The sequence below is a fragment of the Piliocolobus tephrosceles genome, chromosome 10, assembly GCF_002776525.5.
Source record: "Piliocolobus tephrosceles isolate RC106 chromosome 10, ASM277652v3, whole genome shotgun sequence".
Classification (NCBI taxonomy): Eukaryota; Metazoa; Chordata; class Mammalia; order Primates; family Cercopithecidae; genus Piliocolobus; species Piliocolobus tephrosceles.
Genome location: NC_045443.1, coordinates 63,500,700 through 63,513,908, shown reverse-complemented (window position 1 = coordinate 63,513,908; position 13,209 = coordinate 63,500,700). Strand labels below are relative to the sequence as shown.

General features: G+C 36.7%; 1 protein-coding gene across 4 annotated transcripts in view; it reads left to right on the top strand.

Moving 5' to 3' along the window:
* Positions 1-13,209, top strand: part of GRIP1 (glutamate receptor interacting protein 1) — a 325,602-nt gene that overhangs the window by 245,628 nt on the left and 66,765 nt on the right. For all 4 annotated transcript variants that reach the window (XM_031936348.1, XM_023225078.1, XM_023225077.2 and 1 more), the window contains one exon: positions 4,146-4,215. In XM_031936348.1, the coding sequence (XP_031792208.1) occupies positions 4,146-4,215 (70 nt within the window). The remainder of the gene's footprint in view (positions 1-4,145; positions 4,216-13,209) is intronic.

The following is a 13,209-nucleotide window of genomic DNA, read 5'->3' as shown; positions in this document are numbered from 1 at the left end:
AGTCCCCAAGATCTGTGTGGCAAACCTAGAAAGCAACCAGTCTAGACAGGTTAGCAAACTCTGATAGAATTCCTAATAAGATTTAACACAGTGAGAGAAGATTTATATATCCTGGGAAATATAAGGAGTTGAATTAATAATAAACACGAGAAAACAAAGCAAATAAAAACATCAAGACAACAGATAATTAAAGGAAATGCATATTCTGCAGAAAAGGAAATAAATCATGGAATGCTATATGACTTATCTCTGGATGCTGTTGACATAGTCATGCTAAAATAAATATCAAATGTTGATTAATAAATACCAAAAATTATGACAAAATGGTATTGGGAAAATGGAGGGACAAGAAGGGTATATGAGTATGTTAGTGGTCTAGAGGTTGGAGAAACTAACTCTTCATCTTTCGTAATAGAAAGTAAATAGAAATGGCTAACACCAAAACATAATTTGGTAGTAATAGTCATATGTTACATAGCAATATGGAAACAGCCAAAAGAATTGAAAGCCGTTGCACCTGGAGAAGCAAGAAATTGAGAACGGCTCTTTCAGAATTCTTCACTCTTTAAATTGTATGTGTGTATATTTTTGGTACAAAGAAAATAAATTTTAAAAAGTAATATAGTAAGTTGTTTCCTTGTGAGTACCAAGAATGTATGTCTTAGGCAGAATGAAAAATCTCAATATTGCAATGTTATTAAAATGGATTCTTGTGATCTGGGATAAAATTTCCAATGACATTGTCTTGCTAGATTGCAGAAGAGCTGTAGACACAGATGACAATGATGAATTCTGAACAAGCTTGTAAATGACTCAATGCAAATCTAGTAACAACAAAAACACCTGCATTGGAGATAAAAGTGACGAATTTGAATGAAAATCATTTCATAAAATAGGAATGGGAAAGTGGCAGTACTAATATATATTGTATAACAAAGGATTTAGCATCATTGCTCTTTTTTGTCAGACTTTTAGTTGTGTGTTTGACCAGTTAAGTTGAAATTTCAAGGAGTTTGAAATTTCAAAGAGATGTGATTGTTTTTTCTGCTTCAGAACTTAATAAGCTTTTGTTGCCCTTTTCTTCTTAATCACACTCTTGGAAGTATTCAGTGTCCTTCCCCATCCCCATATGATGCATTCGTATGGATTTCCCACTTGGAATCACTTCACAGAAGAGAGAAAACTATTTCATGCCCACTAACCTCAGGAGATTTAACCAGCCCTGCCTCTCCTTTTTATTCAACTTCTCTGGGGTTTCATAGCCAGTGCCCAGAGCAGAGGTGCCTGTCTCATAGTTGGTGTTCAATAAATATGTACTAAATAAATGAATGGTTCTGTGGAGAAGTCCAATCAAATTCCAGGCACTGGGTGAATGCTAGTATATTCTCATTCAAAGGATCACAAACTCAGAAGCCTTCATGGGTGAGGCAACTCAGAAAGTGAGATCAGCCCAATGAGGATAGAGGCAAATGGAAAATCAAAGGCTCCGTCTAAAGGAGGTAGTGGGAAACTTAGTCCACTGTTGTTAAACAATAATAGTAACAATAAACATTTATGTAATTCATTATGTGTGCCCTTGTTCAGTCTCTTTACATATAATAGCTCACATAATCCTCCCAACAGAAACTACGATAAGCACTGTTATTCATCAACACCATTTTGCAGATGAGGAAACTAAGGCACCTAAGGACTGTGTGCTCAAGCACATATAGCGAATAGGTGGTAGAGCCAGGATTTTGGATCCAACCATTCTGGCTACCAAGTCCTGTCTCTTAATCATGACATCATATTGCCCATCTGTTTTTTTTTTTTTTAAAGAAGCCATGTATCTATATAAAATCTACTAATTTGTAAGTGTTAGCAACTAAATATTTTTAAAGCACTACTAGCCAAGCAAAGCATGCTTGGTTTGTGACTCCTTCTTAGGTAGTAGAAAATTAAAACATGGGGCTAGGATACACAAACCATGACTGGTCCCCCGGACCATGCATAGCTACATTTAACATGCATGGTGGTGATGGGCAGGATCTCATACAGATCTGGATGACACACTCCTGGGTTCAACCTCATTATCCCAATGGGCATCCACCCTATTGACTCCATTAAAGGAGAAAGAGAAGAATCTAGTAAATGTGAAAATGGCCACCATAGATGTCTGTAGACCATGAGAAGTTTCAAACTCCTCTGCAAAGCTGTGTAGGTTTGACCAAGAGCCCGTAGTGCTATATTCCTCTCTTTCAAGGATGACAGATAGGTCTGATGTATTTTGTTGCCTCTACTATTGTTTGGTTTTACAGATCATTTCAGTGGAACATGGATTTTTTTAAAAGCCAAAGGAAACGTTGAGTGCTATGTGATGGTTACTACAGCTTGGCAAAATATTGTGTCAATTCATTGGCAGATGCTAGAAAAGCTATACTTGCTGGTACTAACAAAGTTTTTATTTCTGTGCCCTATGACCAGAACAATTTGCAGTTTTGCAATATGATGTAACTAGAAATCCTAGATGCTTATATGCCTCTAGAGGCATTCTATCAAATCATTGAATGGAGTTTTAAATTATGACTTAATTAAAGTGAAGAGAATGTTTTGCATCCTTCACTAGCGGCTAAGAATAATGATTGAATGAAGTCCCATTAGCATTTACTCTGGACTAATTTAGACAGTGGGTAAGGTATCGGTATATGTGTTTTCTTTTTCTTGAAGTGTTGTGTTAAGGTATTAAGCCATCTGTTCTTGTGCATAAACATTTTCCTAGGATTCAGATGGGATTATGGGATGTGATATGGCTCTGTGATTATTATGGGTTGATCAGACTGTTTATAATAAAATCTTACTTTAGGGGCCTGTTAATGATCTCTAGAAGGAAACCTCTCCAGCCTTCAGGTTGGCAAAATGTCTCCTTTCAGAGGCAAATTGTTTTTCACAAATGTTGTATGGCTAATTTTAAGGATCAGATTCCTGAATTAAATGTAAATCTCTAAGTCAAGATGATTTTTTGTATTTATATGGACTATAATTAGTTTCTAGGGTTAATTCTAAGTAGGCTCATTTCTAATTGTTTTTTATACCCATAAATGGAAATATTCCTAAGAAAATTGATAAAGCCCAAAACTGATCACTGTGCAATATAATAGTTTTATCTATAAATGTAATAAAAGTTACATGTACATGTTTAGAATATCAGCATATATAAAAATTTAGTTAACTAATAACAAAATATTTACTAAAAGAAAAAAGACAGTCACATTCCAGGAGCTTTCTAAGTATGAATTTGTGAGCAGAATTTAAAGATTTAGAGTCCATCTAGCAAAAGATTTCCTTGTGGAGAAAAAAAAAAGAACTTTATTTATTTATTTATTTATTTATTTATTTATTTATTTATTTATTTATTGAGACAGAGTCTTGCTCTGTTGCCCAGGCTAGAGTGAGTGGTGTGATCTTGGCTCACTGCAACCTCTGCCTCCTGGGTAAAAGCAATTCTCCTGCCTCAGCCTCCCACGTAGCTGGGACTATAGGCATGCACCACCACGCCTTTCTAATTTTTGTGTTTTTAGTAGAGATGGGGTTTCACCATGTTGGTCAGGCTGATGTCGAACTTCTGACCCCAGGTGATCCTCCCGCCTCAACCTCTCAAAGTGCTAGGATTACAGGCATGAGCCACTGTGCCTAGCCAAAAAAAAAGGAACTTTAAATCAGTGATTCTTATCCACTTTCCCACTCTACACTGGAGTAATATGGCATATTCCCATCAACAGTGGTGTCTCCTCACTGGAAAGGAATAGAAGAAGGGGTAACTAAAGGGAGCCCCCAATTGATTTTAATACTCTCCAACTGAGGTACCCACCCTTCAGGTCCTCTCTTGGGAATTGCTTATTAAAATAGATTTAAATCTAATAGGTACTTACCCAATTCCTTTCTCTAATTACAAATTTAAAGTGGCATTCCTTTAGTTTTTGTTTGTAAATATTTCAACATAAACATTTGTATAGATATAATGTGCATACTTGCTAATTCATTTGCTGACCATCTTTGTTTTGTATACAAACATTACTTGCATTAAGTTATTATAAAACAGGGGAAATGTACAGTAAAGGGTGAATAATGGATATGAAGATGTGATTATTCTATCTCCATTATTACAGCACCATCTAGTAGAAAACCAGGAGACCCCCTCGTCATTTCAGATATCAAGAAAGGAAGTGTGGCACACAGGTAAGGAAAATAGGTTTTCTGATTCATTTTAAGCCCTCTCTTAATTTAAGTATACATGATACCTTCCACACCCAAAGCAAACCTTTCTAATGGGTCACTGTATTTTCAAAAACTTCCAAGCAGCCACTATTAATTGATCATATTTGACATCCCTAGTTGCAGTGGCTCCATGGATCTCCTCCTGCTTATCAATTTATTTATACACAGCTGAAAACGTTTCTTAGAGTCTCTCATGAGTCTAGCATAAGCTGTCCTTCACTGATCATCTTCCATTCATTTTCTGACCAGAAACAAAAACCCTGAAAGTAGCAGCACTTATTAGAGTTACCCAAACAGAGGTGATAACTTGTGCAAGAGTTTTGTTGTTACCAGAATATCCCCTCTGGGCAAGCAAGATTCTTGAGCGTTAAAATGTTCATGTCACCTATTTGGCCCATATACCATCAAAATCAGGAAGTCTCAAATTTTTAATTTCATCAATAAAAATATTTTTAAATGATTGAGGATACTGATATAAGACCATTAACTTTCTTTTTATTTTCCAATTCAGGACTTAAAAATTTTTCAACCTATTATCACAATTATTTTATTAAATAAATACTTTATTTTATTTTTGAGACAGAGTGTCTCCTCTGTCACCCATGCTGTAGTGCAGCAGTGTGATCTCAGCTTACTGAAACCTCTGCCTCCTGGGTTCATGTGATTCTCCTGCCTCAGCCTCCCAAGTAGCTGGGATTACAGGTGTGCACCACCATGCCCGGCTAATTTTTGTATTTCTTACTAGAGATGGGGTTTTGCCATGTTGGCCAGGCTGGTCTCAAACTCCTGACCTCAGGTGATCCACCCACCTCAGCCTCCCAAGGTGCTGGGATTACAAGTGTGAACCACCACATCCAGCCCAAGAAATACTGTAACATTCGAAAAGTAGGAAGGACATTGTATGAGTTTAGGTATGTATGTACAGGCTCCACTGCTATGACAAAGAGACATCTAAAGACAGTGGATCAAACAAGACAGAAGTTTCTCTCTTATAACAGTTGGGAGATAGGCAGGCAATCCAGGGCTGAGGGAGCCATCCTAGCAGCTTGTCAGTTATTACCATTTTTTTTAATTTTTAATTTTTGTGGGTATATAGTTGGTATATATATTTATGGGATACAAGAGATAGTTTGATAAGGCATGCAATACCTGGTAATTACATCATGGAAAACAGGGTACCATCTCCTCAAGCTTTTATCCTTTGTGTTACAAGCAATCCAATTATACTCCTTCAGTTATTTTTAAGTGTGCAGTTAAATTACTACTGACCATAGTCACCCTGTTGTGCCATCAAATGCTAGGTCTTATTCATTCTATTTTTTTTGTACCTGTTAACCATCCCTACTTTCCCCACCCTGACCCTCAACCCCACTACCCTTCCTAGCCTCTGGTACCAATCCTTCTACTCTCTATCTCCATGAGTTCAATTATTTTGATTTTTAAATACCACAGATAAGTGAGAACATGTGATGTTTGTGTTTCTGTGCCTAGTTTATTTCACTGAACATAATGACTGCCAGTTCCATCTAATGCGTTGCAAGTGACAGGATCTTGTTCTTTTTTATGCCTGAATGGAACTCTGTTGTATATATGTACCACATTTCTTTTATCCATTTATCTCTCAATGGACACTTATGTTGCTTCCAAATCTTGGCTCTTGTGAACAGTGCTGCAGCAAACATAGGAGTTCAGATATCTCTTCAATATTCTGATCTCCTTTCTTTGGGGTATATACCCAGCAGTGGGATTGCTGGATCATATGGTAGCTCTCTTTTTAGTTTTTTGAGGAACCTCCAGCTGTTTTTATGGTGGTTGTACTAATTTACATTCCCATCAACAGAGTATACAGGGTTCCCTTTCCTCCACATTCTCTCCAGCATTTGTTATTGCCTGTCTTTTGGATAAAAACCATTTTAACTAGGGTCAGATGATGTCTCATTGTAGTTTTGATTTGCATTTCTCTGATGACCACTGATGTTGAGCATCTTTTCATATGCCTGTTAGCCATGTGTATGTCTTCTTTTGAGAAATGACTATTCAAATATTTTGGCCATTTTTTAATAGGATTACTAGATTTTTTTTCCTATAGACGTGTTTGAGCTCTATGTATTTTCTAGTGATTAATCCCTTGTCAGATGGATAGTTTGCAAATATTTTATCCTGTTATGTGAGCTGTCTCTTCACTTTGTTGATTTTTTTTTTCTTTGCTATGAAAAAGCTTTTTCACTTGTTGTGATCCCATTTGTCCATTTTGCTTAGGTTGCCCATGCTTGTGAGGTATTAAGACATATTTGCCCAGACCAATGTCCTGGAGAGTTTCCCCAATGTTTTCCTGTGGTAGTGTCATAGTTTGAAGTCTTAGATTTAAGTTGTTAAACCCCTTTGATTTGACTTTTGTATATGGCAAGAAATAGCTGTCTAGTTTTATTCTTCTGCATGTTGATATTCCGTTTTCCCAGCACCATTTATTGAAGAGATTGTCTTTTCCCCAGGGTATGTTCTAGGCACCTTTGTCAAAAATGAGTTCACTGTAGGTATGTGGATTTGTTTCTGGGTTCTCTGTTCTGTTCCATTGGTCTATGTGTATAATGCCGGTACCATGATGTTTGGGTTACTATATGTCTGTAGTATAATTTGAAGTCAGATAATGGGATTCTTCCAATTTTGTTCTTTTTGCTCAGGATGGCATTGGGTATTCTGGGTCTTTTGTGGTTCAGTATAAATTTTAGGATACTTTTATCTATTTCTGTGAAGACTGTCATTGGTATTTTGATACAGATAGTATTGAATATGTAGATTGCTCTGGGTAGTATGGACATTTTAACAATATTGAGTCTTCTGGTTTATAAACATGTAGTTTTTTCTATTCGTTTGCGTCCTCTTCAATTTCTTTCATCAGTGTTTTACAGTTTTCATTATAGAGATCTTTCACGTCTTTCATTAAGTTAATTTCTACGTATTTGATTTTATTTGTGGCTCTTGTAAATGAGATTGCTTCTTTAATTTCTCTTTCAGGTTGTTCACTGTTGGCATATAGAAATGCTACTGATTTTTGTATTATTGATTTTGAAGCCTGCAACTTTACTGAATTTTTTTAATCAGCTCTAATAGTTTTTTTTTGTGGAGTGGAGTCTTCAGGTTTTTCCAAATGTAAGATCATGTCATCTGCAAAGAGGGATAATTTGACTTCTTCCTTTCCAATGTTGATATGCTTTTTATCTTTCCCTTGTGGGATTGCTCTAGCTAGGACTTCCAGCACCGTGTTGAATAACAGTGGTGACAGTGAGCATCCTTGATGTGTACCAGATCTTAGAGGAATGGAATGGCTTTCAGTTTTTCATTCAGTATGATACTAGCAGCAGCTCTGTTGTATATGGCTTTTATTATGTCGAGGTATATTTCTTCTATACCCAGTTTTTTGAGGATTTTTATCCTGAAGTGATGTTAAATTTTTTTCAAATGCTTTTTCAGCATCAATAGAAATGATCATGTGATTTCTGTCCTTTATTCTGTTGACATGATGTGTCTCACTGATTGATTTGCATAGCTTGCACCATCTTTGAATCTCTGGGTTGTGATCCAGCTTGGTTGTGAATCATCTTTTTAATGTATTTGTGACTTCACTTGGCTAGTATTTTGTTAAGGATTTTTGCATCAATGTTCATTAGAAGTTTTTGGCCCATAGTTTTCATTTTGTTTTTCTTTCTTTTGTGCGTGTGTGTGTGTATCTTTGTCTGATTTTGTTATCGTGGTAATACTGGCCTCATAGAATGAGTTTGGAAGGATTTCCTCCTCCTCTGTTTTTCAGAATAGTTTGAGCAGGATTGATATTAGTTCTTTAAATGTTTGATAGAATTCGACAGTGAAGCCATTGGGTCCCAGGTTTTGCCTTACTTGGAGACTTTTTATTATGACTTCAATCTTGTTACTTACTACTGGTCTGTTCAGGTTTTGAATTACATCATAGTTCAATCTTGGCACATTGTATGAGTCTAGAAATTTATTTTTCCTCTAGCTTTTCTAATTTATTTATTTTGATTTTATTTCCTCTAGCTTTTCTAATTTATTGGCATATAGTTGCTCATAGTAGCCACTAATGATTCTTTGAATTTCTGTGATATCAGTTCTAATGTCTCCTTTTTCATCTCTGACTTTATTTAGTTGGGTTTTCTCCTTTTTTTATTTTTGTTATTAGTCTGGCTAAAGCTTTGTCCATTTTGTTCACCTTTTTAAAAACATTTTGTTTCATTGATCTTGGCATTGTTTTCTTATTTCCAAATTCATTTATTTTTGCTCTGATATTTATTATTTATTTTCTACCACTAATTTTGGGTGCAGTTTGCTCTTGTTTTTCTGATTCTTTAAGATGCATTGTTAGTTTATTTATTTGACGTCTTTGTTCTTTTTTGATGTAGGCACTTATAGTTAAACATTTCCTGCTTAGTGCTGCTTTTGCTGTATCCCATTGGCTTTAGTATGTTGTGTTTCCATTATCATTTGTTTCAATACATTTTTTACCTTTCTTATTAATTTCTTCATTGGCCCACAGGTCACTCAGAAGCATGTTGTTTCATTTCCATGTGGTTGTATAGTTTAAACAATTCCTCATGGGGTTTTTTTTCTTCAAATTTTATTTTAAGTTCCAGGGTACATGTGCAGGATGTGCAGGTTTGTTACTTAGGTAAACATGTGCCATGGTTTGCTGCACAGATCAACCTATCATCTAGGTATTAAGCCCAGTATCCATTAGCTAGTCTTCCCGATGGTCTCCCTCCCATCATCTCACCCATGAGAGGCCCTACTGTGTGTTGTTGCTTCCAGTGTGTCCATGTGTTCTCGTTGTTCAGCTCCCACTTATAAGTGACAACACGCAGTGTTTGGTTTTCTGTTTCTGTGTTAGTTTGCTGAGGATAAAGGCTTCTAGCTCTATCTATGTACCTGCAAAGGACATTATCGCATTCCTTTTTATGGCTGCATAGTATTTCCATAGTGTATATGTGTCACATTTTCTTTATCCAGTCTATCATTAATGGGCATTTGGGTTGATTCCATGTGTTTGCTACTGTGAATAGTGCTGCAGTGGTCATACACATGCATGTATCTTTATAATAGAGTAATTTACATTCCTTTGGGTATATATCCAGTAATGGGATTGCTGGGTAAAATGGCATTTCTGCTTCTAGATCTTTGAGGAATTACCACACTGTCTTTCACAATAGTTGAACTAATTTACATTCCCACCAACCGTGTAAAAGCATTCCTTTTTCTCTGCAATCTCACCGACATCTGTTGTTTCTTTACTTCTTCATAATTGCCATTCTGACTGGCATCAGATGATATCTCATTGTGATTTCAATTTGTATTTCTCTAAGGATCAGTGATGATGAGCTTTTTCTCATATGTTTGCTGGCTGCATGAATATCTTCTTTTGAGAAGTGAAGTTCTTTATAGACTCTGGATATTAGCCCTTTGTCAGACTGATAGATTGTGAAAATTTCTTCCCATTCTGTACGTTGTCTGTTCACTCTGATGATAGTTTCTTTTGCTGTGCGGAAGCTCTTTAGTTTAATTAGATCCCATTTATCAGTGTTTGCTTTTGTTGCCATTGGCTTTGGCATTTTTGTCATGAGATCTTTGCCTGTGCCTATGTCCTGAATGGCATTGTCTAGATTTTCTTCTAGGGTTTTTATAGTTTTGAGATTCAGATTTAAGTCTTTAATCCATCTTATTTTATTTTATTTATTTTATTTCGTATAAGATGTAAGGAAGGGGTCCAGTTTCAGTTTTCTTTGTATGGTTAGCCAGTTCTCACAGTGCCATTTATTAAATAGGGAATCCTTTTCCCATTGCTTGTTTTTGTCAGATTTGTTGATGATCAGATGGTTATGGGTGTTTGGTCTTATTTGTGAGTTCTGTATTCTGTTCCTTCGGTCTATATGTCTATTTTTGTACCAGTACCATGCTGTTTGGTTACTGTAGCCTTGCACTGTAATTTGAAGTTGAGTAGTATGATGCCTCCAGCTTTGTTCTTTTAGCTTAGGATTGGTTTGGCTATACGGGCTCTTTATTGATTCCACATGAATTTTAAAACAGTTTTTTTCTAATTCTGTCAAGAATGTCAAAGGTAGTTTAACGGGCATAGCATTAAATCTATAAATTACTTTGGGCAGTGTGGTCATTTTCATGATGTTGATTTTTTCTATCCATGAGCATGGAATGTGTTTCTGTTTGGCTGTGTCCTCTCTGATTTCTTTGAACAGTGGTTTGTAGTTCTCCCTGAAGAGGTCCTTCACTTCCCTTATTAGCTGTATTCCTAGGGATTTTATTCTCTTTGTAGCAATTGTGAATGGGAGTTCTTTGATTATTTGGCTCTCTGCTTGCCTATTGTTGGTGTATAAGAATGCTAGTGATTTTTGCACAGTGATTTTGTATGTTGAGACTTTACTGAAGTTGCTTTTCACAGCTTTTGAGGAGCTTTTGGGCCTAGATGATGGGGTTTTTTAGATATAAGATCATGTCATCTGCAAAGACAATTTGGCTTCCTCTCTTTTGATTTGAATACCCTTTATTTTTTTCTCTTGCCTGATTGCCCTGGTCAGAACTTCCAATATACTATGTTGAATAGGAGTGGTGAGAGGGCATCCTTGTCTTGTGCTGGTTTTCAAGGTGAATGCTTCCAGCTTTTGCCCATTCAGTATGATATTGGCTGTGGGTTTGTCCTATATGGCTTTTACTATTTTGAAGTATGCTCCTTCAATACCTAGTTTATTGAGAGTTTTTAAATGAAGGGATGTTGAATATTATTGAAGGCCATTTCTGCATCTATTGAGATAATTATGTAGTTTTTGTCTTTAGTTCTGTTTATATAATGAATCACATTTATTGTTTTGTGTATGTTGAACCAACCTTGCATCCCAGGGATGAAGTCAACTTGATCATGGTGGATAAACTTTTTAATGTACTGCTGGATTCAGTTTGCCAGCATTTTATTGAGGATTTTTGCATCCATGTTTATCAAGGGTATTAGCCCAAAGCTTTTTCTCATTGTTGAATATCTCTCCCAGGTTTTGGTATCAGCATGATACTGGCCTCATAAAATGAGTTAGGGACAAGTCCCTCATTTTCAATTGTTTGGAATAGTTTCAGAAGAAATAGTACCAGCTCATCTTTGTACCTCTGTTAGAATTCAGCTGTAAATCCATGCGGTCCTGTGACTTTTTTTGGTTGGTAGACACTATTTATTACTGTCTCAATTTCAGAACTCAGTATTGGTCTCTTTGTTCTCATTAGTTTCAAAGAATTTCTTGATTTCTGCCTTAATTTTATTATTTACCCGAGGGTCACCCGGGGGCAGGCTGTTCAATTTCTCAAAGTAGTAGTGTGGTTTAGAGCAAATTTCTTAATCTTGAGTTTAATTTGATTGTGCTGTGATCTGAGAGACTGTTATGATTTCGGTTATTTTGCATGTGCTGAGGAATGTTTTACTTCCAATTATGTGATCAATTTTAGAGTAAGTGTCATGCGGCAATGAGAAGAATATATATTCTGTTGTTTTGGAGTGGAGAGTTCTGTAGATATCTATCAGGTCCACTTGATCCAGAGCTGTTCAAGTCCTGAATATCTTTGTTAATTTTCTGTCTCAGTGATCTGTCTAATATTGTCAGTGGGGTGTTACAATCACTATCACTGTGTGGGAGTATAAGTTTCTCTGTAGGTCTCTATATGAATCTGGGTGCTCCTGTATTGGGTGCATATGCATTTAGGATACTTAGCTCTTCTTGTTGAATTGAACCTTTTCTTCTACCTTTGTTGGTTTAAAATCTCTTTTGTCACAAACTAGGAGTACAGGCTCTTCTTTTTTCAGTTTTTCATTGCTTGATAAATTTTCCTCCATCACTTTATTTTGAGCCTATGTGTGTCATTGCATGTGAGACAGGTCTCTTGAAGACAGCATACCAATAGGTCTTGGCGCTCTCTTTATCCAGTTTGACATTCTGTGTCTTTTAACTGGGGCACTTAGCCTGTTTACATTTAAGTTTAGTGTTGATATGTGTTAATTTGATCCTGTCATCATGATGCTAGCTGGTTATTTTTTTATTTTATTTTATTTTTTTGAGGCAGAGTCTCGCTCTGTCACCCGGACTGGAGTGCAGTGGCCGGATCTCAGCTCACTGCAAGCTCCGCCTCCTGGGTTTACGGCATTCTCCTGCCTCAGCCTCCCGAGTAGCTGGGACTACAGGCGCCCGCCACCTTGCCCGGCTAGTTTTTGTATTTTTAGTAGAGATGGGGTTTCAGTGTGTTAGCCAGGATGGTCTCGATCTCCTGACCTCGTGATCCACCCGTCTCGGCCTCCCAAAGTGCTGGGATTACAGGCTTGAGCCACCATGCCCGGCCTAGCTGGTTATTTTGTAAACTTGTTTATGTGGTTGCTTCTTAGTGTCACTGGTCTGTGTATTTCAGTGTGTTTTTGTAGTGGCTAGTAATGGTTTTTCCTTTCCATATTTAGCACTTCCTTCAAGAGCTCTGGCAAGGTAGGCCTGGTGGTGATGAATTCCCTCAGCATTTACTTGTCAGAAAAGGATCTTATTTCTCCTTTACTTACGAAGTTTAGTTTGGCTAGATATGAAATTCTGGACTGGAAATTATTTTCTTTAAGAATGTTGAATATTGGCCGCCAAACTCTTCTGGCTTGTAGGTTTCTGTAGAGGTCTGCTGTTGGTCTGATGGGCTTCCCTTTGTAGGCATCCTGGCTTTTCTTTCTGGCTACCCTTAACTTTTTTTTCATTCATTTTGACCTTGGAGAATCCAGTGATTATGTGTCTTGGGGTTGATCTTCTCCTGTAGTATCTTACTGAGGTTCTCTGGATTTCCTATATTTGAATGTTGGCCTATCTTGCTAGGCTTGGGAAGTTCTCCTGGATTATATCCTGAAGTGTGTTTTCCAACTTGGTTCTG